Source organism: Polypterus senegalus, chromosome 4, assembly GCF_016835505.1.
Source record: "Polypterus senegalus isolate Bchr_013 chromosome 4, ASM1683550v1, whole genome shotgun sequence".
Lineage (NCBI taxonomy): Eukaryota > Metazoa > Chordata > Cladistia > Polypteriformes > Polypteridae > Polypterus > Polypterus senegalus.
In genome coordinates this window covers 52,456,623-52,482,673 of record NC_053157.1, presented here as the reverse complement: position 1 = coordinate 52,482,673, position 26,051 = coordinate 52,456,623, and the positions used below count along the sequence as shown (strand labels likewise).

Below are 26,051 nucleotides of genomic sequence, written 5' to 3'. Positions count from 1 at the left end.
CCAATATGGAGGGCTGCTGCAATCTAGCACCTGGGGGAAATAAACACCCCTTAGAGACAGTCCTTTGCTGTCCTTGTCTTTTATCCTGGCCAGGGAAGGCATTCCAAATATATCTGGCTGGGATGCTTGTCCATCTGCCTGGGGCTTCCGGTCCAGGTAAGGAATCTTCCCTTTCTGATGGGTTGTCCGTCCATCTACTCTAGCAGTTTCTTTTTGGTCTGGCACCTTTCTATCCCTTGAGCGGAATGCTCGTCTGCCTGCTACGGTCTCCTGTCCAGAGAAGGAACCATCCTCTTTCACTGGTCGGGGTGCCCATGGAACCTGTGTGGCATTTACACAGATACCCTTTTCATACACATCTGATGTCATCCCAGATTTATTAGGTCCGCATTTATTCATGTAGTCTTATTTACTTCAAATTGTGACTGCAACCTCAGTTAATACTAGCACTACTTACACTTTCACACTACTTCTTCATTTTATACAGCTTGAACAATATGTACATTATTTCATAATTCTGCAATTTTTAGGTCACCTCTTGAAGCTGCCATACCCTGAATGGAAAACAACAACATTTATTTCTATAGCACCTGCACACTCACTTAATTCACTGCACCAAACAAATTAAAAATAAGTTGTTACACACACATAGTGGAAAATGCCAGGACCTAACTAATGCATGGTATTCTCAAAAGGAATATGTATTGTATATCATATACAGAAGCACTTCAAAACTGAGAATACCATATTTTATATGTGAGCACTGTTGTACAGTACAGTTAGTTGTTTTCTGACACCCCTTTCGGTTCTCTTACATGGACCGAAGAATTGGGAAAACTGGCTGTGAGTACTTTCTTATTAGTGTGTTTACCACTAGGACTGTGTACATATGAAAAAGTTGTAAATGTGTAGAACTACTGTAGATTTGGTCTTTGCTTTTTCTTTGTGTTCCTGCCTTTCAGAATCATTGAGCTTAAAACTAAATGAAGACTAAAGAACTGTTCAGAAACTAAATCCAAGAAATGCCCTAAATAATCATTAAACACTGCATTTCAAATTCTAGAAAAAATCCAGAGTTAAAGAAAATTAAAGTATTGAGAGATCTGCTTCCTGTCTATGTCTATATTAAAAACATGTTTCCTTCTACTCATGATAAAGATTATATTCAGCTAAAATTTAAAGACCACTGTAACAAAAATGATTTAAAAGTTTGCATGATTCTACACTCTATTGCACCCTGATAATTTGTCAGGGAATTGGAAAGAAGTTAGGAACTAACAGTCTGACTCTTATTGTAGTTAAAGGCAAGGTAATGAAAACTGCTTATGCACAGTCATCATCTACAGTTCTTAATAACTTGGTAACCCTTAGTCACAGTTCTCATAATTTGTCAAAAGTACCATTTTCACCACACCTTATGCTTACATTCTTTGCTAAGAGGATGAATATAGACCTAGTAATAAAATAAACACTTGAAAGGATAAATGCCAACAAAATCTTATTAAAACTTTTATTACAGTATCTATAAGCCAATAAATGAAACGTGACAAATCACAGATCTTGAAGCAGCAGATTCACTCCAATTCCACAAGAAAGACTTTCAATTATAGAAAAGAATAACCTTAAAAAGGGTAAGTTTGGTATTGAGCAAGTTATTTTTTCTCAAATCATGGTATACAGTATATTCGTTTTCCCACCTGAAACTGCTTTCAAAGCCAAAGCAATTTTATGCATTTTAAAAGCTAACTGGCCTGCTCTTTTGTTTTATATTGGAGCTTATAGGTACCGGGATCCCAAAGTGATGAAAATACTTAAAAGGTAAAGAATACATGAATTTTTTAAAGCCCAAAATGTTGTAAGGTATTGATCCCGTCCTGTGATTATATACATACTGCAAAACAGTGCATCCATGTCATTTTAAGAAGGGAAAAAAGCAAGAAGCCAACCATTGTTGTGAAATTTAACCATTTTAAAAGGAGACCAGTTGTATACCCCAGATTACCAACTTTGCCTTCCTCTGCACCCTCCTTCAAGGCCAGGAGCCAACAGCCATTATTAACATTAAATTTTGATGCCCAGAAGTGAATTGCTAACTAAGTTCTGTAGACAACTAGACATTAAAAAATAAAAATGGCATCCATATGACCCTTTATATTCTTTTACTATAAAGAAGTTTTTTTCTTTACTTTGCAAAGATACTGCCTGCTGACTCTGGACTGATAATGCACACATATGCTTCAATATAACAGCACACTCAAAACTCCGTGGGGGAACTGAATCCCTAACCCCCAAAAACAGAACTATACCACATGCAGGAAGAAAACCACACAGCCTGCAAACAAGACAGAGACAGACACAGACAGACAGATAGATAGACAGATAGACAGACAGATAGATAGATTTTAATTATTTGTTTCCACATGAGGAACTGCACGTGGAATGCAATCAAGTGACAACAACAGACATTATCAGGCATACATTCATGCATCTTCCTAAACCACTTATCCAGTCCATTGAAGGGTGAACACACCCCTATAGAGCCACTTTAGCAACCCCCAGCCCACCTGGTTTATGGGTTGGCATAGTTATAACTCCACAGCCACTGCATACAAACAAGTAAGCAACGTATCCTGACCTTGAGAAAACAGTACCAAGAATCTCTGATAAAATAATTATTTCTAGCTTTCTTATGTTATCACAATGGTGCCTCATAAACACAAAGACATGTTTTCTTAAATCACAATTTCTGTTGCTCCAAAATGTATGTATTTGGTAAGTTTCAAGTTTTTTTCTTTCACCTCTAGACCCTAGTATCCTATAGCTCCATTATAACACACAAAGAATTTTTTATATTTATAAAAAATGTGCACCTTTAGAACACAATTTCAAGAAGCAAATTAAATATATACCTTGATTGTGCTGAAATAACCTTGACTTGAAAAATATCAAACTTATCCTTTAAACACAGAGGCACCCAGTTTAACAACATAAAGGAGAAGTGATAATTATAAACATGTTGATTTTGTAATTGGCATCAACTAAAAAAATCATTAAAAAGATCCAGAAATTATCAAATTCATGAAAATGTGTATTTATTATGCAGAACCATCTGGAAGACAAGAAAGAATCACCATTGTAGCAAGTTCCAGCAAAAGTAGAGCAAAAAGCATCAAAGAAAAGTAAAATAAGAATGCAAAATTAAAACCATATGAAACATGCAGTGCAGGTTACCAGCAGAACAAGACTAAATGTTGAGGAGGAAGCTCACAATGGGTTATGTTAGCAAAACGGCATTCATTTGTATAGAAACAAACTGGTAATACAAAACACTTTTGTGAATTAAGTTATTCTTTTGGATGTTACCATTTATTGTATGATTAAAACGTAAACAATCAAAAAGCATAGTAATGCCCATATACTGTGATAACAATAGCCAAAATACTTAAAACTTAACCATTAATACTAATTAAAAATGATAGATAGATAGATAGATAGAGAGATAGAGATAGAGAGATAGATAGATAGAGAGATAGATAGATAGATAGAGAGATAGATACTGTTGTGCTGTGAGGTGCCTATCACGCAAGCTGGTTACCCTCAGAACACGGCCTTTTCCAACTCTGCTTTAAGACAGAGATTTAAGTAATCAACAGAAGTTGGGATACCTGTGCAATTTGTTTGCTTCAACTTGCAAGGCTTAATTTACTTTAAATGCTGAAGAACATCTGTAGACTGTTACTTATTACTTGTTCCCTGAAGAAGGTCAATTTGTAATACTCTGATATTTCCTTTTTTTCAGTTATTGCTATTCTAACATTTAAATTGAAACCTCTGGCAGTTAGTACTAACCTATTCAACATTTGTGGCTATTTGTTGCATTTCAACTGATTTAATTTGAAGAAAGAACGGAAAACAGAGGTTCTGTAAAATTTTTGACCGGTAACATACAGTATATACTGTATGTGTGTATGGTGATTATCAACCGCCACAGAAGCAAAGCAAATAAAAGAATAGAATGGCTAATATTATTCTAAGAGCCCAGCTCTTTCGCCATTTAATTGCAATTTCTGAGATTCACGGCTCAGAAACATTTAGAGGATAAATACAGGAAGTAAAATGAGAAAAATTACAAGTAACTAGTTGAATTTAGACAAGGAATTCAGGTCCTGGGGTTAATTAAGGCAGAAAACATCTTTCCTGTCTCTATGTGCTTCAACTGGATAAATGAACTGATACTTGCTCTCAACTGTGAAGAAGCTCATTTTCTTAAGTTGCACTTTAGTGACGTTTTGCATTTCAGTTTTGTTGCAATTTAACTTTAAGGAGTTCTGTTCCATCCAGGTTTTAATTTCACTGAGGCAAGTTATGAGCCCGATGAAGTTTAACTTTTAACATTGAAATAGAATGTAGAGTGAAGTATCATCAGCATAAAAATGATAACCTAGTCCATGGCTATGAACGATATGGCCAAGAAGAAATATATAGATACAGAAGAACATAGGGCCGAGAAAAGAGCCCTGAGGAACCCCTTGTGTGACTGGCACTGGGCTGGATCTGCCGTTTTTTCTGTACTCTTAGCTACTCTGTTGTCACAGTTCAGCTTTGTAATCCCTCAACACTTACCTTTCCCACTCTGCTGAGCTGCTGTTCAGTCAACTTACTATTTCTCTGTTATGTACAGACTTTCCACTATGCTGAAATATTCTCACGATAAACTTCTACATATTAAACAGAAGGTCCAGAGCAAATAGTTGGACTAGAATTTCCTAAAAGACACAAATATTGTATGGCACCCAAAATATTTACACTGTGGATCGGGATGCCACCATCACCAGGAAGTAACTGAAATATGTTATCCTACCTAGGGTTCTAAATATAGGGCTGTCAATGTACCAGATCTGTGAAATATTGAAACAAACTCTGGATGTGGATCTGCACTCAACAAACTCTCAGCCGCTAACATAGTCTTGTTTAACACAAGTTCTACAAATAGCAAAACACTAGTACTTTCAGAATTCAATACAGACTGTAACCTTGATATATTTTGCTTAACTGAAACTTGCCAAAAACCAAATGAGTTCATGTCTCTAATATGTTTACTTTACAGAGGCTCGCGACAAGGGGAAGGGGTCGCAGTAATTGTTAGATCTGAGCTAAACATCACAAAAATACCAATTAAATGTTCAACAAAATCTAGTCCTATCTTACTTCTTCTTGTCCATTGTCTATCACAACACAATGGGTCTTTTTATTTGAACTGACTGAATTAGTAACTCATTTAAGTTCTCTTTCCTAGACAATCATTCTTATAGGTGACTTTCATATCCACATCGACATTCCTACTTATATGCGGACAAATGAATTCTATCCATACTGGACTGTTTTGACTTGGTGCAGCATGTTGATTTTCCTACCACACTGGTGGATCACATATTAGACCTGGTCCTCACATCTGGATTATCTGTTGGCAACACAGCACTGATTTGGGCCTCTCTTACTCTGAGCCCCTTCCTGCACTTAACTGTGAACATCAAGTTTCTTTCAGAAACCTTAAAAATATCTCTACCTCTATACTTGCTGGATCCACCTCTGATCTTTTTCAATCTTGCCCTATTCAATCCACATTAGACAGTCTTGTTGATCAACACTTCGTTCAGCACTAGATAACATACTGTAGCTGCTTTAAAATATAAGGAGGTTTCCTTTGAGCATTCAGCTCCATGGTATGATTTAGAATTATGATCTATGAGAGCAGCTGGCTGGCACCTAGAGAGAATGTATATAAGACTGGCCTCGCTGTACACCTGACGGCTTTCTCCAATGTTCAAAGAGCTTAAAAAGATGTGCTTATTGCAGCCAAGAATATGCATTATGATAAAAGACAGTGGACTTCATAACCCAAGGGTAATCAACAACTTCAACCTGCATCTGGCCTAATTTCCTCTTCCATTGAAGACTGTGAAATATCCCTTTACTTTTTAAAAAAAACCTAAATAATTTAACTAACACAAATCCACATTTTTTATGTTTCCCCTCTACATTCAACTCCTTTTCCAAATTTGTACCTGTAACATCTATATAGCCTGCTCTATATGATAAAGCTCAATACTTGTGTATTGAACCCCATCCCCACCACATTTCTCAAATCCTGCCTTCATGCCATAACCCTGACAGTTAACAACAACAATAAACACATCTCCTAAAACCAGCTCTGTGACAGTTACTTTGAAAATCACTTCTGTAAACCTAGCATTAAAAAAGTCTGGTACTTTATCTTTTCTGTCAAAAGTTTTCAGTGGTGTTGTGGCCTCTCAACTCATGAGGTACTTAATCCGTAATAACCTAATGGAACCCACCCAGTCTGGTTTCATGGCAATGCACAGCTGTGAAACTGCTCTGCTTTGATTAACTAATGACTGGCTTATGGAGCATACACTGGGCAAATTGGCATTTTAACTCAGTTAGACCTTACAGTAGCATTTGATAGTATCAAGCACAATATTATACTGCCCTGATTGTTCTCAATTCTGGACATTGCCCTCCTTTAGTTTAAGTCCTATCTAACTGATAGGAAAGAGTTTGTTAGTCTTGGCAACAGCAGGTCGAACTCAACACCAGTCACTCAAGGAGTCCCTCAAGGCTCTGTCCTTGGCCCTCTGCTCTTCTGTATCTACATGATATAACTTGACCATATTATTTGTAGCTTTGGACTGGATTCATATTTTCATGATGTTGATACTCTGATCTATTTCAGTGTTAAAAGTGAAAGCTCACTAGAGTTGCTCAGCTCACAACTTTCATCTGTGAAATTAAAACCTGGTTGGAATATAACGTTTTGAAATTAAACTGCAACAAAACAAAATATGTGCTAATTGGCACTAAAGCTCAGCTCCACTTCAGTTACTCATGGTGATGCTGTCACTCAGACCTTCACCTTCTGCTAGGAACCTTGAAGTCATTTTTGATTCCTCCCTTACTAATTCTACCCACATAAACCGCATTAAGAAACATTCTTACTTTCACCTCCATAACACTCATTCCTGTGTTCACTCATTCCTCTCCTTTAATAATGCTGAGAAACTTGTCTATGCTTGTATTACATCCTGCATCTTCTACTGAAACTTCTGACTGGCAGGCACCCCTTCTAATCTGTAATCACAGCTCCCGGTAATTTAAAACTCTGCTGAAAGAGTCTATACACAGAACCCACAACTACAAGCACATAACACTCATCCTGCTTTGCCTTCACTGTCTCCCTGTGTTTTACAGGATTGATTCTATTAACAACTTACAAATCTTTAAATGAACTTGCTTTGTACTAGAACAGTAACCTCCTCCATCACAATGCTCCTGCCCACCCATTAAGGACCACTGATTCTATCACTCTCATCATGCCCCACACTAACCTGTGCTTTATGGGTGACAGAGCCCTCAGCTCCATAGTGCCCAGACTTTGGAATGACCTTCCGAAACTAATTAGATCATTTGACTCAATTAATTCTTTGTTCAAGAAGGCAATTAGCTTTCCTTGACATTCTGACTCTTCCTTCTGTTTACCCTCACTCTCCAGATACAAACACAAATCAGCCAAAGTATCACAAATTATGTTATTTGTTCAAGGTTTTCTTGTATTATTTTGCACCTTATTCTAGTTTATTGTCTTTTATTCTTTTTAAATGCTTTATATATCCTGTACTTCTCTTTATTTAGTGTTTTATGCGGATATTATTTGTATCCAATATTATACAGTATATGCCCTGTTGTTCCTTCTGAATTTCTATGAAGTGCTTTGAGAATGGGAAAAGCACTATATTAACAAAATGTAGTATTATTACCATTATTATTACCAGAAAGTGATGAAGGCTTGCATGGTAATAATTTAACAATGTGTTCTAAACATGTGATACTACTAATAGTGCACTCCCTCAGATCATGCCAGTTTTAAATTATCAACTAGTTTAATGTACATATTCAATTTAAAAATATTAATTCACTTTATGCAAAAAAATAGAAACCATACTCTGCCAATGTAATAAAAATATAGAAGAATGATGGATTTTTGTCAAAAGGGGTTTTGCAACATAAAACCATGAAAACTTAATTGTAAGTTATTATTTTCATTTGGCAGAAAGAATAAGACAAGTGTCAAAACTTTAACGAGATCCAGCAACATTTCAACTGTGTTACTGGAACCAAAAAAAAAAAAAATGGCCTGGCTGCTATAGGTGGCATTTTGGAAGCCAAACTTATTTTTTCACAATCATGACCTGCATGAATATGCTATGAAACTTGCTTTGTTGAGTGAAGCTGTAATTAGTGATATTTAAAAAAAAATGTTCACTAAGCCGCCTATAGATTTGCAGCCAATATGTCTCAAAAATAAACGTGTAACAAAAACAAAATGCCAAATACATTCACTTCAAAGTAAACAATGTTTCTGCGTATTATTTCACACAAGATATGTATTAAAGTTCATACTGAAATTGTTTTTAATAAAATACAACTTCCTTCAAAAACTATGCCGTCTCACAAAAATAATTTCAGCACTCTGCTTCACTTGTTTCTTACAGTAAATATATCTTCAGGAGCATGGTTACTGAAAAATAACTTACTAAGCTGAAAATGTACAGTAATTTAATAATGGTTTGAGCACTGAGGCTATGCATTCTTGCTGGCGACATTTTTTTCTAAACACTTAGACAAATGCTTATTCCCACCAGTACAAAATTGTTTGTTGTGCTAGTTTATACATGGGTTTCTTACCTGAAGTTGACAGAACTGATAGCATGTTCTCTTTTGATATCAAGGAGCATGTAGAAATGAGATTAAGCACTACTGCAGCTGAAATCTAGACATGTAGGAAGCACTTGATGCCAGTGGATCAACAAGGTACACTTACTAACATGCATACATATGAACTAACATGCATACATATGAACTAACACACAAAGAAAATAATGTTTAAAATCCATACAGACTGCGACCAAACTGGATTAAGACCCATTCCCCTGGCGCTGCAAACCAGGAGAATTTACTACTATATTGCCTTGTTACCTAGTTTTTAAAAGATTACTTAAACGAACTCCTTCAAACTAAATTTAAGGGCAGGGCACACATAAGAGAAGCTAATGTCTTGTATGCAAGAAATAGTTTTGAGACATAACACAACCATATTTTCAAAATAATGCTCTTTTTTTGGACTGGAGAGAACAGGCTTATTTAAATAAGCCATCACCTCTACAAGATGTCCTTTTCTGTCTGACATTTCAATTCACACTGGTACTCCTATCAACTCCAAAATGCTGTAAACACTTTTTACACTAATTTGTATTTTCACAAATGTCCAAATACAGTACAGCAAAATAATTACACATTGTTTTGACAGATTCAGCTGAATCAGAATATCAAAAAATTACATTACTTTTCAAAAAATATATCTCCACTAGAGCAAGCAAGCACATATAAGTTGGCATGCAATTCGGAAGACAATCACCCACATTTTTCATACCAGTGCATAAAGGCTATATGCCAAGCAAATGCCTCTATTTACTTTTCTAGCAAAACAACATCGACAGTAAACAAACTATACAGATGTATTTCCATTCCTAGCACCAGTTCATTTGGATAACATCTGGAATAACAGTGGACCTCAGAAAAGGGCAACTCAGTAGCATCTTATTTACACTTTGGCAGTGAACAACGATCCTTGTAAATGAAGGTCCCACAAACTAATCGAAGTGCTACCAGAATTTATTCATTTGAGGAGGAATTATGTCCAAATACTATAAACCATAGTTTAAAAGTACTGGAAGTTTTGAAGAGGAGGTCACCTGAAAGTTCAGGGCTATGATTTTTGTCCCTATTTTATTTTGACATTTTATACCCACTATAGTTGCTGATCTTGTTGCCAGACCATGTCAATTTACACAACTTAAAAAGATGTCCATGGCACATTTACTAACCATGTGTTGACCTCCAAGAACAGTCGTGTTTGCCCCATTTTCTGCTGCCTGGCACCATATGAAGGGTTAATAAGCTGTTGCGAGTTCATCCATGATTTTTGCACTTTTGTTTTTCCTTCTATTCTGTCATGGTATGTAAAACAGAAGACAGACAGACAAGCCTCTGTTTGTGAGGTCCAAAGCCCCTGTGTTCTTTATTACTCTTCGCTATCTTCTATGCATTGTACTTCTGGATGAGCATTCATTGATGGTCCACTCTCATGCACACAGATCCCACCACTAGGAATAAAGAAAAAAGCAAACCTGCTTGATTTTATCAGAGCGAGTCACAAACCATTTGGAGTAAATCACTGAGTATATCACATTAGGCAACCAGTTTCACAGGATGATACTTTTGACTGCCTCCGACTCAATAAGATTGTTTGTTTTGCACATTTTTATTTAAATAAACAAAAGACTTGGATTATACCACCAAGTAACATGTATTTTTTTTTTCTTTTTTCCATGGACATTATTAATATTGCTTGTGATTGTACAGGGCTAATGAGTATTGAGTTCTGTTATAGGCTAAACTTCTTTCTCCCCATTCTGCATGAAAACATCTAATATTTTTTTCTTGCACAATAGCACTTCAAAGTACATGGGGTAACATATTTTTATATACTTTGTGGGTGGAATATTCCTTTAAAAATCATTACTTTTCCAAAAAAAAAAAAAGAAATATGCCTGAAATGCATACTACATGTTTCATAAAACTGGGAGCTATGTTTATTTGCAGTGAGCTATTCAACATAGTTTACTTTGGTCTGGAGCCCTACTGGCTGGAATTTCACACTACTCTATATTACTCTTTTTTTTTAAAAAAATTAACTAAATATTGCTTCACTTAATAAAAAAGGGTTTGGAGAGAATGGAAGCTGGGCTGCCGGTAAAAAAGGTATATTCGCCTTCAAAAATACCAAACTAGTCCTTCTAACTTTCAAACGTCAAATTCATCTAAAATGGGACAAATGGCAAGAAATTAAGCTGAAATACAATAAAAAAGAAATTAATGTGAGGCAATGAATCATATCTAATAAATCTTTCCTTAAAAATCTGTAAGTGATTAGGAAAATACACACACATATTGGAGTCTGCTAACTGACTTTCTTTATTATTTTCATTCTTTCTAGACTTAAGTACAAATTAATATTCAGCATTTGGCTAATTTTTTAATTATTTTGGATTAAGTACAAATAAGACATGTCATATTAAAATAACAAACTTAAAAAAAAGCATAACAGAATATTTGTTTTTACCTTACATATACTGCAAACTATAATGTTCATCAGACAGTTCTATTATAAAACCTAATTGCTTTCCTTACAGAAAATTTGATTATTCAACACTTTAGTTTATTTTAATCTGTCTTTCTGTTCTTGTCCATAATTTTGCACAGCTTGCTTTCACCAACTTTGTAACTTTGTTTCTGATCCTGTGTGAATCACACCTTTTCAGTCCAACAGCAGCTTTAGTTTTCAGAGACACAGTGTAGTCATGGAAACTGCTGAATCAAATGATAAAGTTACACATGTAACCAAAGGCATAGGCTGAAAATCTTTGCAGCTGACTGGCTGGCCAGATTGTGAGTAGCAAACACATACACTGTCAAGCCATTTCTTCAAATGTCATGAATTTTAGGCAAATATATATATACTAGAGGAAAAAAAAGCTGCAATTTAAAATGTACCATACAAAAAATGAACTTATTCTTAGAAAACAAGCCTTTTTATTTAAAAAACGGTCAGCCTTCTAGGTTTTATTGGCTTTTAACTAAAAATGTACTGATAAAAACACATTGGACGTACTACAAAGCTTGCCAAGTTTTACCAGAAAAATAGAGTTATAAGGACCACTGGCTGCCAGTGATTTTGTGAATGGCGGCGGAAGCAAAAAAAAATTAAAAGTTACTTTCCAGCATTAATCAGGCAAGTATCACGTCTGGTTACATTGAGAGATGGTCAATTGTTTTGAAGATGACGGCTTACGAATGGTTTAAATCAAGCTAGATTAACAAAGTACCTCTTAGGTAAAATGTTAAATTAGTATGGTTTTACAATGATGAAGGTGATGAGCTTGTCTTTGTGGAATATCCTTAGGATGCCCAATTATGATGAAATAAAGTTTCCCTTTGCAATATTTTCCTTATTTCTGTATAGAATTATACCGGACCCTCCCATATTGAAATGTTAATTTATTTCATACAACTTAATTTTTATTATTAGATTAATATATTGCTTATCTTTAAGCAAAGCTTAATAAGAAAGGAAACAGAAAATACACACTGCTTAATTTGTAATTTTTTGACTATTTGTTTAGAAGAAATAAACCAATTTTATTGTTCTTCTTCTGTCGGCTGCTTCCGTTAGGGGTTGTCACAGCGGATCATCTTCTTCCATATCTTTCTGTCCTCTGCATCTTCTTCTGTTACACCAATCACCTGCATATCCACTCTCACCACATCCATAAACCTTTGATTAGGCCTCCCTCTTTTCCTCTTCCCTGGCAGCTCTATCCTTAGTATCCTTCTCCCAATATACCCAGCATCTCTCCTCTGCATATGTTCAAACCAACGGAATCTCACCTCTCTGACTTTGTCTCCCAACTGTCCAACTTGAGCTCACCCTCTAATATACTCGTTTCTAACCCTGTCCATCCTTGTCACACCCAATGCAAATCTTAGCATCTTTAACTCTCCCACCTCCAGCTCTGTCTCCTGCTTTCTGGTCAGTGCCACCGTCTCCAACACATAACATACCTGGTCTCACTACCATCCTGAAGACCTTCCCTTTCATTCTTGCTGATACCCGTCTATCACAAATCACTCCCGACACTCTTCTCTACCCATTCCACCATGCCTGCACTCTCTTGTTCACCTCTCTTCCACAATCCCCATTACTCTGTACTGTTAATCCCAAGTATTTAAACTCATCCACCTTCGCCAATTTTACTCCCTACATTCTCACCATTCCACTGACCTCCCTCTCATTTACACACATGTATTCTGTCTTGTTCCTACTGAACTTCATTCATCTCCTCTCTAGAGCATATCTACACCTCTCCAGGGTCTCCTCAACCTGCTCCCTACTGTCACTACATATCACAATGTCATCAGCAAACATCATAGTCCACGGGGTCTCCTGTCTAATCTCGTCTGTCAACCTGTCCATCATCATTGCAAATAAGAAAGGGCTCAGAGCAGATCCCTGATGTAATCCCGCCTCCAACTTGAATGCATCCATCACTCCTACCGCAGACCTCACCAATGTCACACTTCCCTCGTACATATCCTGTACAACTCTTATGTACTTCTCTGCCACTCCCGACTTCCTCATACAATACCACAGCTCCCCTCGAAGGAACCCTGTCATATGCTTGCTCTAGGTCCACAAAGACGCAATGCAGGTCCTTCTGGACTGCTCTAAACTTCTCCATCAACACCCTCAGAGCAAAAATTGCATCTGTGGTGCCCTTTCTTGGCATGAAACCATATTGCTGCTCACTAATCATCATCTCACTTCATCCTAGCTTCCACTACTCTTTCCCATAACTTCATGCTGTGGCTCATCAATTTTATGCTCCTGTAGTTACTGCAGTCCTGCACATCCCCCTTATTCTTAAATATCGGCACCAGTACACTTCTTTTCCACTACTCAGGCATCCTCTCACTTTCCAAGATTCCATTAGACAATCTGGTTAAAAACTCCACTGCCATCTCTCTTAAGACACCTCCATGCTTCCATAGGTATGTCATCTAAACCAATGGTCTTTCCATTTTTCATCCTCTTCATAGCTGTCCTTACTTCCTCCTTGCTAATCCGTTGCACTTCCTCATTCACTATCTCCACATCATTCAACCTGTTCTCTCTTTCTTTGTCTTCATTCATCAGCCTCTCAAAGTACTCTTTCCAGCTGCTCAACACACTCTCCTTACTTGTGAGCACATTTCCATCTTTATCCTTTATTACCCTAACTTGCTGCACATCTTTCCCAGCTCTGTCCCTTTGTCTAGCCAATCGGTACAGGTCTTTTTCTCCCTCGTTAGTGTCCAACCTCTCGTACAACTCATCATACACCTTTTCTTTAGCCTTTGCCACCTCTCTCTTCACCTTGCACCTTATCTCCTTGTACTCTTGTTTACTTTCTGCATCTCTCTGACTATCCCACTTCTTTGTCATCCTCTTCCTCTGTATAATCTCCTGTATTTCCTCATTCCACCACCAGGTTTCCTTTTCCTCCATCTTTCCAGATGTCACGCCAAGCACCCTTCTTGCTGTTACCCTTATTACATCTGCTGTAGTTTCCCAACTGTCTGGTAATTCTTCACTACCACCCACTGCCTATCTAACATCCTTCCTAAACTTAACCTTGTAGTCTTCCTTTTTCAACTTCCACCATTTGATCCTTGGCTCTGCCCTCACTCTTTTCCTCTTCCTGATCTCCGTCATCCTACAGACCACCATCCTATGCTGCTTAACTACACTTTCCCCTGCCACCACTTTCCAGTCGTCAATATCCTTCACATCAACTCTTCTGCATAGGATGTAATCCACCTGTGTGCATCTTCCTCCACTCTTGTACGTAACCCTATGTCACTCCCACTTCTTAAAATACACATTCACCACAGCAATGTCCATCCTTTTGGCAAAATCTACTATCCTCTGACCTTCTTTATTCCTCTCATTGACACCATACCTACCCATCATCTCCTCGTCTCCACTGTTCCCTTCACCAACATGCCCATTGAAATCTGCTCCAATCACCACTTTCTGTCCCTTGGGTACACTGTTCATCACTTCATCCAACTCACTCCAAAAATCTTCTTGTGTCACCCATTGCACATCCAACTTGCGGTGCATATGCACTAACAACATTCATCATCAAACCTCCAATTTCCAGCTTCATAATCATTACTCTGCCTGACACTCTTTTCACCTCCAAAACACTCTTGACATACTGTTCCTTCAGAATAACTCCTACCCCATTTCTCCTCCCATCCACACCATAATAGAACAATTTGAATCCACATCCGATCCACCTGGCCTTACTCCCCTTCCATTTAATCTCTTGCATGCACAATATATCAGCCTTCCTTCTCTACATCATATCTGCCAACTCTCTCCCCTTACCAGTCAAACTGCCAACATTCAAAGTACTTACCCTCAGTTCCACTCTTTACTTTCCTCCTCTCCTCCTGCCTCTAAACACATCTCCCCTAGGTTTTATTGTTCTGATTAGATAAATCTATATTTTCTGAGTTTCTGTGTTATATTTTGGTCTTTAAAGTGGAGATTGTCGATTAAACATAGTTGTTTCCTATGCTGATAAAACCATTAACATTTTAATATCTTTGCAAGAAAGGCATGAAAATACCTTGCTCTGTAAGGCATTCCAGCACTCATTTGCAGAGTCACTGCCAACTAAGGGCATAAGATTGCATCAGCCTAAGGAAGGGATAAACTATGCTAACAAACGTCTATCACTTGAGTACTTGAGCCTTTCAGTTTAAACTTGCAAGAGGGGCAATAATTTATTCTCTGCATGTCAGTGAGTGATATACTATAAATATTTCCAAAAGAACATTCAAGTAACGCATTGCTGAAGTTTAATTATGAATTAACATTTGCTCAGATCCTGTAGATTCCACTTTATTTATTTAAAATAAGTTCCCTAAATGAAATACCTTCTTTTTTTTCTCCACTTTAGTATGAATAGCTTTAATTTTATAATCTGCTAAAACTTGTACTCTTAAGAAAAAGGTTAGTGGGGCACAGTACCATCAAATGTGCAAAATAAGCAATAAAATTCTCTTTGTAATTTAACTTACTATTAAAATATACTATAACAACCCTCATATTTGTCTTCTTAAGCAATTTTATTTCAAATTTTCCAAACCTACATTTGCTCTTTGTACTTTGTGGAAATGAAGCCAGCAGCATGATGACATGTAGACATGTAGAATCCTGGTGTGGAAAAACAAAAACAGGCGAGCATGTAGAAAATGCTTTTAGCGGATTTCTGGCATCATGTTGACCAGCAAACACCCGGCCACATGGTAGATAAGTGCTGCTATTGTACATAAAGTGTACAATTCAAGTTGTGCACTGTGTGTAGTCTGCATGTTCTTTCTGTGTTCTCGTTGCTTGTACTTTTTCACCTCAATGCCATTTGATACTAAATTCAATACTAAATTTCAATTTAAGCAGGCCATAGCAAATATATTGTCCTGAGCAGCGGGTGGATGTGAGACTGACTTTTTTTTTTTTTTTTAAATAGCACTTTTTTAAATAGCTTCGTTCGCCAACCTCCGGGCCTGCGCTACGCGCTAGCCTCTTAGCGGTTCTGCCACTCGTGTGATTGAATTTTGTTTCTTTCTCTCTATTAAATAAAATTACTTTTTCGAATGTTTGCCTCTGAGATTTGTTAATTGTCTTTGCAAAAGCTATTCAAACGGGAAACTGTTAATGTTTTAATATGAATAGCATATTAAGATCTCCTTTTTTGTCTAATGTTATCTGCGGAAGATTTACTGCATTACCTTTCTTGGATACATTCTTCTTTCTACAGTAATTTGTGCAGTGGAAGACCTGATGATGTTAACGGTTGTAGATATTCTTCGGGATATTGTAAATTGATGTTTTCATGTTCCGCACGATCACCACCAACTGTTTCAGCATAGTCTATTGATACGCATTTAACCAATTTGCTGTGCAACCAACTTCATCATTTCTCGGTAGTAAGATTTCCCGTGTACTCATTTTTTCTGTTGATAACCCTTCATGATAAAATTCCTCAATAAGATTTGGACATAACAAGTCTTCTTTAATTGGGAACTTAAAGTGAGGAAAACATTCAAATCTATAAGAGCTGAGAGAGCAGGAACTGTGCTTGACAAAAGCATTCACACGAATGAGAGGTGAGATTACCATGTGCGTGGTTGAAAATGGTTGAGAGGGGGGTGTGACTTGAAAAAATCTCTTCAAAAAATTCTTGTCTCGCATTTAAATTTGTAAGGCTGCATTTTGTCAGATGATGATAATGAAAATGTCTGAGGTATCATAATGATTTGATGCCCATCGAGACAGACCAGGCAACAGCATCCCATTGTCTGTCTGATTTTTTTGTGATATGAAAGGTGTACTACTGTAGGTGATTACTGTAACGCAATCCTCTCAGGACTAACCAAAAAAAGACATAAATCGATTAAGAGTGCAGAATGCAGCTGCTAGAATCCTAACTAGGAAAAGAAAATCCGAGCACATTTCTCCAGTTTTGATGTCACTACACTGGTTACTTGTGTCATTCAGGATTGAGTTTAAAATTCTGCTTATGGTTTATAAAGCCTTAAATAATCTCGCCCCATCTTATATATTGGAATGTCTGACATCTTATATTCCAAATCGTAACCTCAGATCCTCAAATGAGTGTCTCCTTAGAATTCCAAGAGCAAAACTTAAAAGAAGTGGTGAAGCGGCCTTCTGCTGTTATGCACCTAAAATCTAGAATAGCTGCCAGTAGGAATTCACCAGGCTAATACAGTGGAGAACATCAAAAAACTGCTGAAAACACATTATTTTAACATGGCCTTCTCATAACTTCACTGTAATTTAATCCTGATACTCTGTAAATCTAATTCATCATAATAACTACTCATGGTGGCTCTAAAATCTGTACTAACCCCTACTCTCGCTTCCGTTTCTTTTTCCATTGTCCTTTTGGTGGTGGCTTGTGCTACCACCATCTACTCACAGCACCCGTGATGTTCCAACAGTGATGGATTAAAAGCCAGAAGTCTGAATGACCATCGTCATTAAGTCCTTCTGTGAGAACCCTAAATACAAAGAGGACTATTTCATTTATGTTAGGTAGAACGCCCAGAGGGGACTGGGCGGTCTCGTGGCCTGGAACCCCTGCAGATTTTATTTTTTCTCCAGCCGTCTGGAGTTTTTTTTGTTTTTTCTGTCCTCCCTGGCCATCGGACTTTACTCTTATTCTATGTTAACTAATGTCTTATTTTAATTTCTTATTTTGTCTTTTATTTTTCTTCATTATTGAAAGCACTTTGAGCTACTTTTTTGTATGAAAATGTGCTATATAAATAAATGTTGCTGTTGTTGTACTATTAGGTAGGTTTAAGTAAATGCTAGAGAAGCATACACACATACAGGAAGATTCTGGTATGGCCCCACCACAATATTCATGCTAAAAACACCACTGAAATTAATTACTGCCTTAGGAACTAACAAGTGAATTTCATTTATTCTGTTTTTATTTTGAAAAAAAACTAATTAAACTAAACTAGTTTTACGCACACCTGTTTTGCAAAGGTTTACAGATAATTCAAGAAAACACTACCACACACACAGCTTCTGCAGTGGACTTGTGAATGAACAAATAAAGTGCATTCAGAAAGTTAGACCCCTTCACATTTTTCATAATTTATTATGTTGCAGCCTTATTCTAAAATTGTTTAAATTAATCTATGCCCATTACCAAGTAACTCTCAATAGCCCAGAATGACAAAGCAAAAATATGACATTAAAATTTTTTGCAAATTTATTACAAATAAAAAGCTGAACTATCACATTGACACATGTATTCGGATCCTTTGCTAGGACATTTGGCTCCGGTGCATCCCATTCTACTGATTATTGCGGAGATGCTTGGAGTATCTTCCTGTGGTAAATTTAGTATATTGGACATGATTAGGAAAGGCACACAAGGAAAAGGCCACAAGGTCAAAAAGAACTGCCTGTAGAGGATTGTGCTGCTACAGATATGGGGACTTTATAAAAACATTTATGCAACACTAAAGGTTCTCAAGACCACAGCAGGCTCCATTTGGAACAACCACAACTCTTCCAAGAGCTAACTATCTGGATAAACTGAGCATATGGGGAGAATGGCCTTGATAAGAGAGGAGATCAAGAACCTGATGGTAGACATGGGAGACACCTCCAGAAGAACAACCATCACTGGGCTTTATGGAATAGTGGCCAGAAGCCTATTTTTAGTAAAAGATTAAATTTACCTTGTAGTTTACAAAAACAAACACCTAAAGTACTCACAGACTGTACAACACCAGAGTCTCTAGTCTGATTAAGCCAAGATTGTACAATTTGGGCTCAATTTTATAAGCCATGTCTTGAGGGCTCATCATTTGCACAATGCTGTGAGAATGTCTATCATAGTCAAGTACTGCAAGACTAGTCAGGACTGGAGGAAAGCTTAATAGAGCAAAGTACAGTGATAAATGAGAACCTACTCTAGAGTGCTCTGGACCTGAGACTGAGCCAAAGATTAACCTTTCAACAGAACAATGACCCTAAGCAAAAAATAAAACACAACACAGGATTGGCTTAGGGACAACTCTGTGAATGTCTTTGAGTAACCCACCATGGCCCCGATTTAAACCTAATCCAGCATCTCTGGAGAAACCTGAAAATAACTGCCCATCAACAGGCTCCATCCAACCCAACAAGGCCTGGGAGGAGCTGAAGAAATGAATGACAAAAATCCCCAAATTCAGGTGTGTGAAGCTTGTCACAGCCTACCCAAGAACACTCTGGGTTGTGATTGCTGCCGACACTGCCTCGGGTAATGGGTCAGAATAACCCTTTTTTTATTTTAAAATTATATATATATATATATATATATATATATATATATATATATATATATATATATATATATATTGCATCCGGAAAGTATTCACAGCGCATCACTTTTTCCACATTTTGTTATGTTACAGCCATGTTCCAAAATTATTAAAAATAAAAAAACTGAGAAAGCACATGTACATAAGTATTAACAGCCTTTGCCATGAAGCTCAAAATTGAGCTCAGGTGCATCCTGTTTCCCCTGATCATCCTTGAGATGTTTCTGCAGCTTAATTGGAGTCCACCTGTAATAAATTCAGTTGATTGGACATGATTTGGAAAGGCACCCACCTGTCTATATAAGGTCCCACAGTTGACAGTCCATGTCAGAGCACAAACCAAGCATGAAGTCAAAGGAATTGTCTGTAGACCTCAGAGGCAGGATTGTCTCGAGGCACAAATCTGGGGAAAGTTACAGAAACATTTCTGCTGCTTTAAAGGTTCCAATGAGCACAGTGGCCTCCATCATCTGTAAGTGGAAGAAGTTTGAAACCATCAAGACTCTTCCTAGAGCTGGCCGGCCATCTAAACTGAGTGATCGGGGGAGAAGGGCCTTAGTCAGGGAGGTGACAAGAACCCAATGGTCTCTCTGTCAGAGCTCCAGGGGTCCTCTGTGGAGAGAGGAGAACCTTCCAAAAGGACAATCATCTCTGCAGCAATCCACCAATCAGGCCTGTATGGTACAGTGGCCAGACGGAAGCCACTCCTTAGTAAAAGACACATGGCAGCCTGCCTGGAGTTTGCCAAAAGGCACCTGAAGGACTCTCAGACCATGAGAAACAAAATTCTCTGGTCTGATGAGACAAAGATTGAACTCTTTGGTGTGAATGCCAGGTGTCACGTTTGGAGGAAACCAGGCACCGCTCATCATCAGGCTAATACCATCCCTACAGTGAAGCATGGTGGTGGCAGCATCAGGCTGTGGGGATGTTTTTTAGTGACAGGAAATGGGAGACTAGTCAGGATAAAGGGAAACATGACTGCAGCAATGTACACAGACATCCTGGATAAAAACCTGCTTCAGAGCGCTCTTGACCTCAGACTAGGGCGATGTCCTGCTGAAAGATGAACCAACGACCCTAAGCAGACAGCCATGATATCAAAGGAGTGGCTTCAAGACAACTCTGTGAATGTCCTTGAGTGGCCCAGCCAGAGCCCAGACTTGAATCCAATTGAACATCTCTGGAGAGATCTTAAAATGGTTGTGCACCGACGCTTCCCATCCAACCTGATGGAGCTTGAGAGGTGCTGCAAAGAGGAATGGGTGAAACTGGCCAAGGATAGGTGTGCCAAGCTTGTGGCATCATATTCAAAAAGATTTGAGGCTGTAATTGCTGCCAAAGATGCATCGACAAAGTATTGAGCAAAGCCCGTGAATACTTATGTACATGTGATTTCTCAGTTTTTTTATTTTTAATAAATTTGCAAAACCTCAAGTAAACTTTTTTCACATTGTCATTATGGGGTGTTGTGTGTAGAATTCTGAGGAAAAAAATGAATTAAATCCATTTTGGAATAAGGCTGTAACATAACAAAATGTGTAAAAAGTGATGCGCTGTGAATACTTTATACACACACACAAATGTTTTTAAAATCCTGTTGTCACTAAATCTTTCTGAATTACTAAGTGGTGCTTGATGTAGGAAGAAATTAATTTAAACAATTTAAGCATAAGGCTGCAAAAATTTGAGGAAACTGAAGGGGTCTGAATACTTTCTGAAATTACTGTACATCCACTAAATAAATATACTAAGAGCTATTCCTATGTCTTGAAATTTGTCAGTTTAAGTTGGTTACATACTAGCAAGGCAGCCATGTGCTTGCATTGACATGCAATTGCTATCTATGGACTTTGATTCAAGCATTATTAGTTGTCAGTTTTACTACACAAACAGCAAGCACCTATGTTTAAAGATAATAGCACATTGTTTTTGATAAGCATGCTTTGTCACTGCACATTAAAAAAGTAAAAGATTAAGACAACAAATGGTGCAGTTTTTTATGAGGATGTTAGGTTTACAAATCCTAGGTGTTATTTTACAAAAAAAGGACATCTCTCATGATCATTAAGTAGAATTATCAAGAGAAATCTCAACTCTCCTCCACACTTGTCAATTCCATAATCTCCAAATTGGACATTAATCATCAAGGTAATGGTACAAGTGTGTTTTGTAACTAAAAAAAAAAAACAAAAACAAAGAGAGAGACCCTCACAGCAATGTCTGTGCTTTTCTGCTTTTGTTCTGGTTATAATCACTTTGTGTAAACATAGAATGATCAATTCACCTCAGCATAAAATATAAATTACCCTTCAGTGGAGGTGGGGAGTCTTACATGTGCAGACCTCTCTGGTTAAAAGAAGGAATAGACCCAAGTTGTAATGAGCCTTTAATTGGAAAATGAAAAGCATTTTCTTTCTTATTGGACTGCAGGCTTTCTTCTGTATTGCTAATATTCATACTGTAATGTACATTTGAGTGTACACAAATTCAAAAATGAATGTGATAATTCCTTGATAGTGTGCCATAGCTCCTAATTTCTTTCATACTTTTGCAAAATAAATATTTTACATTACGATCTTTCTCCCCTATAACACTGAACCCAAAATGAGCCTAAACCCTGGACTTAAACATAAACAGTACATTAACTTAATATTTCTTCAGGTCACTAACACTAGTGACAAAAATTGTTAATCTTTTATACCAATAAATAAAAACTGCTTGCAGTCTATTTTAGCCCTCACACAAAAGAACAACAAACAGTTTAACGTGTCAGCAAGAGACCAGGGATGAACTCTGGATGGGATCCCAAACCCCTGCTGGGCACATTCACTCACAAATTCATGTTCAATCAGATCATGGCAGCTTAGACAAGATAGTTAAAACAATATGCATAGCTTTCTGATGTAAGAGGTACCTAAAGTACCTTGAGTAAACCCACAAACAGAAAGAATAGGACAAGTCCCCCAAATAGACAAGGGTGGGAAGAAAAGGATAGTGATATACGGCCACCATACCAACACTGTGCCACCACAGACAGCAAAAGTCCTTTGTGATAAATGACATGACAAAACTGTGATGCACCTCTTTTCTATACCTATTCAAGAAGGTAGGTCAGATAAAAGCACTCACATTGCTCCATCCATTTTCAAACCGGCTTAACTAAATTCAGTGTCGCAGTAGGCCAAAGCCTATCACATTAGAATGAAACATAAGGCAAGAAACAACCCTAGATATGCACACTCACACAAATGCGGAGTTCCATTTAAAGTGGAAACTCAGAATTCCCAAGTTCCTAGTCAGAATGTTCAGCTGAAATACCCTTTTAAGTTGGATTTCAGATCATGATTTTAATTCAAAATGGCAACGTACACCATGAACAGCATTATACTGTTTATTAGCACTCCTGTCTATTTGTGTCTCATTACATCAGTCATACACACAGTACTGTCCAACTTCTACCTGTGGATGTTGCTATGGTGTTTGGATATGCAAAATACTGCATAATCATTTTTTAATTAACTGTTAATTATTCAGATGCAACAAGCACAACAAAGGATTTCCTGGACATATCCATATCGGTTTTCCGAATGTTTTATTGGAACTCGGTCAAATCTGGTGTCTCGGCTTTCCGAATGTTTTATTGAAACATGGTCAACTCAGGTGTGACATCATTCCCAGCTCCAACATCCAAATTCCAAGGTAAATGGAACACAGTCTTGCACACTGATACAGGTCCCATTTAAAATCATCAATTAACCTCTCTGGATTGTAGGGGAAGTCTTTCACCTCAGACTCCAGACACGACTGACAAGGACACAGGTTACAGTCCAAGATAACTTTTATTACTAAGTTACACACCTCCAAATGATGTTATTATATGCACACAAAACCAGTAATATACATTATTCCTTCCATTTTTACTTTTCCTCTTCTCTAGGTCAGCACTGTCCTCTTCCCCCTCCAAGCTCTAACTTGCCTGGCTGGGAGAACCTGCTTGTAAATCAGCACTACTGTCAGCATTTAGAAGCACTTCTGAATCAGGTGCAACCTACATATGACAGGGTTTGCCTCCTCCCAGCATCTCATCTAGCAGCACCCAAAGACCCATACAGAGCTGCCCACTGGCCCAACAACTCCCATGCAGCCCTATGAATGCCCAAATGGGAGCTCCACCAGAGGGATACTGCCACTCATTATCGGTGAAAACATTGTTCTGGGAGGAAGTTTCCAGCTGTTCATCCATTATAGTGGCCACCAGGCTGGCTGAGGGTACTCCAAGCATTCCAGCCAAGGTGCCCATTCACCAAAAATGTCCTTCAACACAATACACAAAGAAGGTGGAAAAACATAGTACCCAGAGAAAAAAATATTACGAAGGGGGAAAATGCTCATTTTAAATAGTGACCAGGGCAAAATTCATATCTAGGGCAATGTAGCAACAATGTTAAATATCTTAGAAAAGGCAATAGGTTACTCATTGAGCTCTCTATCTCTATACATGAGAAACAGGAATAATACATCCTATTATGTTAGGAACAAATAAGACTTGGCCTCTGGACGAAATTATTTGGAACAGATAAGTCTAGAAACATCTGTACTATAGGCAGCACATTTGGTGTATTGCTCATGCATAAATTCTACTATAATCATAAAACATATTACTACAATATTCATTTTGGTTAACATTATTTAACATTCAGCTCAGATCCTAAAGTCCATGGACTACCTGCAATCCTCACATCCAAAAGTAACCAGATACCATCAATGGTGTCCAATTACTTCCCAGAAATAAAACTTGTTATGTGGTTTCTGTCAGCCCTCCCCAAAGGCAGTTTGCTATTTACTAACAGCCACAGTGTTCAGTTCTAATATTCACTCGACAGCTTAGTATAGACAGATACAGTAGGTAGCACTTCATGTGTCCCCATGTGGAAAGAGTACACGTTATTCCTCTGCCCTGACCACAAGTACACTGACACATTATTAATTACAATTTGCCATTAGTTTACTAAGTTTTCAATCGTCATTACGACTGTTAGTTTCACAAGCTATTCTGCCCCATTTCCCAATAATGACCGATTTCAGCCATACTTCCTGCTTCTGGTTAGCTTTAAGCCTTTAATGGGTTATAAATGACAGTGGGTAATCAAGCGGCCAGCACATTTAACACTTCTATCCATGTAAGCTATTAAAAATGTAAGCTTTTGCTGTTTTCCAAAAATGGCTCGATCGACCAGTCATCCTGAGGTAAAAGGTAGCCATATCAGCTGAGGTTAGCATTTCCTTCCTCAATCACTAGGTAATATCCGTCTATGAAACTGGAAATACAACTTACACTACCTCGTGCTTCCAAAGATCTCAGGTCGTTAAAAAAAGCGTACACGTCCGAAAAAGAGTTAAAACGTTCCAATTCATATCAAGTGTTATACTTATTCACCCGGCTGACATCTCGGTGGCTAATGCTTTTGTAGCCAGCCCCAAGTCTCCGATCGCTCCTGCCTAGCGGAGCCGCTTTTTCCGCTACCTCCCGGAGAGAGACGCAACGGATTCCTAAAGTCAGAATCGTAATTTATTCTTCAGAAGCGGTGCTCACTTCAGAACACTCAACATCTACTCTTGTCTGCATTACGGGTATCCCCAATATTTCGCCTTCAGGTGATAAAATCTGCAGATTGCAACTATCTAGACAGCACTGTCTCTAAAAACGCAGCATGCAGCAAGAGGGTCGGGTACTAGAAATTACTTTTCCCTGCAAGCACAACTAAACCTTTTATGTATACAATGCGCATAGTGCAAGCATACTTCTTCACAACTAGCTAGTGGAATAGAAGAAATGCTACACTCGGGAAGTGGTCCATCAAGCCCCTGAGCTATCATAATGACAGCTGGAGTCAATGCTCACGCCTGGGTTGCGCTAACCCACTGATTGAGGCCAGAATCCTTATGTGATCATTACCTTTCACTTTCCCGAAAGTGCCAACTCCAAGCGTGTCTCCTAGAATGTAGTGTCCAATTTTCACCCTGCCTTCATGTTTCTGTTTATCCGTCGCCATCTTCCCGCAACAGCCCTACCCGCAGCGGCGGCTGCTACGGAATAACGGAAATGACGCTATATAAACAGGAAGCTGAAAAACACCGGCAGAGTCTGTAGGCATGTGCCGAGCTATCACTAGACATACACAGTAAACACACCTTGGAAAGCTTGGGCGGGTGGGCGTGGCATTGTAGGAATCACTTTGTCATTCACTCTTGTTCACCAATCGACAGACGCGCTATTCTCGCGAATGGCTGGGAGGGCCTTAGAGAAGGGGAAAAGTGAGATGAGATTGCCGCCGCCTTCTGTGTCCTGCATCAGTCATCGGTAGAAAAGAAGAGGAATGTAAATGTAA

At 38.0% G+C, this 26,051-nt stretch overlaps 1 protein-coding gene across 2 annotated transcripts in view; it reads right to left on the bottom strand.

Moving 5' to 3' along the window:
- prkaa1 (protein kinase, AMP-activated, alpha 1 catalytic subunit) overlaps positions 1-25,765 on the bottom strand; it is a 65,700-nt gene extending 39,935 nt beyond the window's left edge. Inside the window, exon 1 of one of the 2 annotated variants that reach the window (XM_039750629.1) lies at positions 25,619-25,765. In XM_039750629.1, coding sequence (XP_039606563.1) covers positions 25,619-25,715 — 97 coding nt within the window. In that variant the 5' untranslated portion in view covers positions 25,716-25,765. Of the gene's footprint in view, positions 1-9,962; positions 9,983-25,618 lie in introns of those variants that run through there. The other variant, XM_039750630.1, reaches the window with a different exon arrangement.
- Positions 25,766-26,051: the final 286 nt, after the last annotated feature.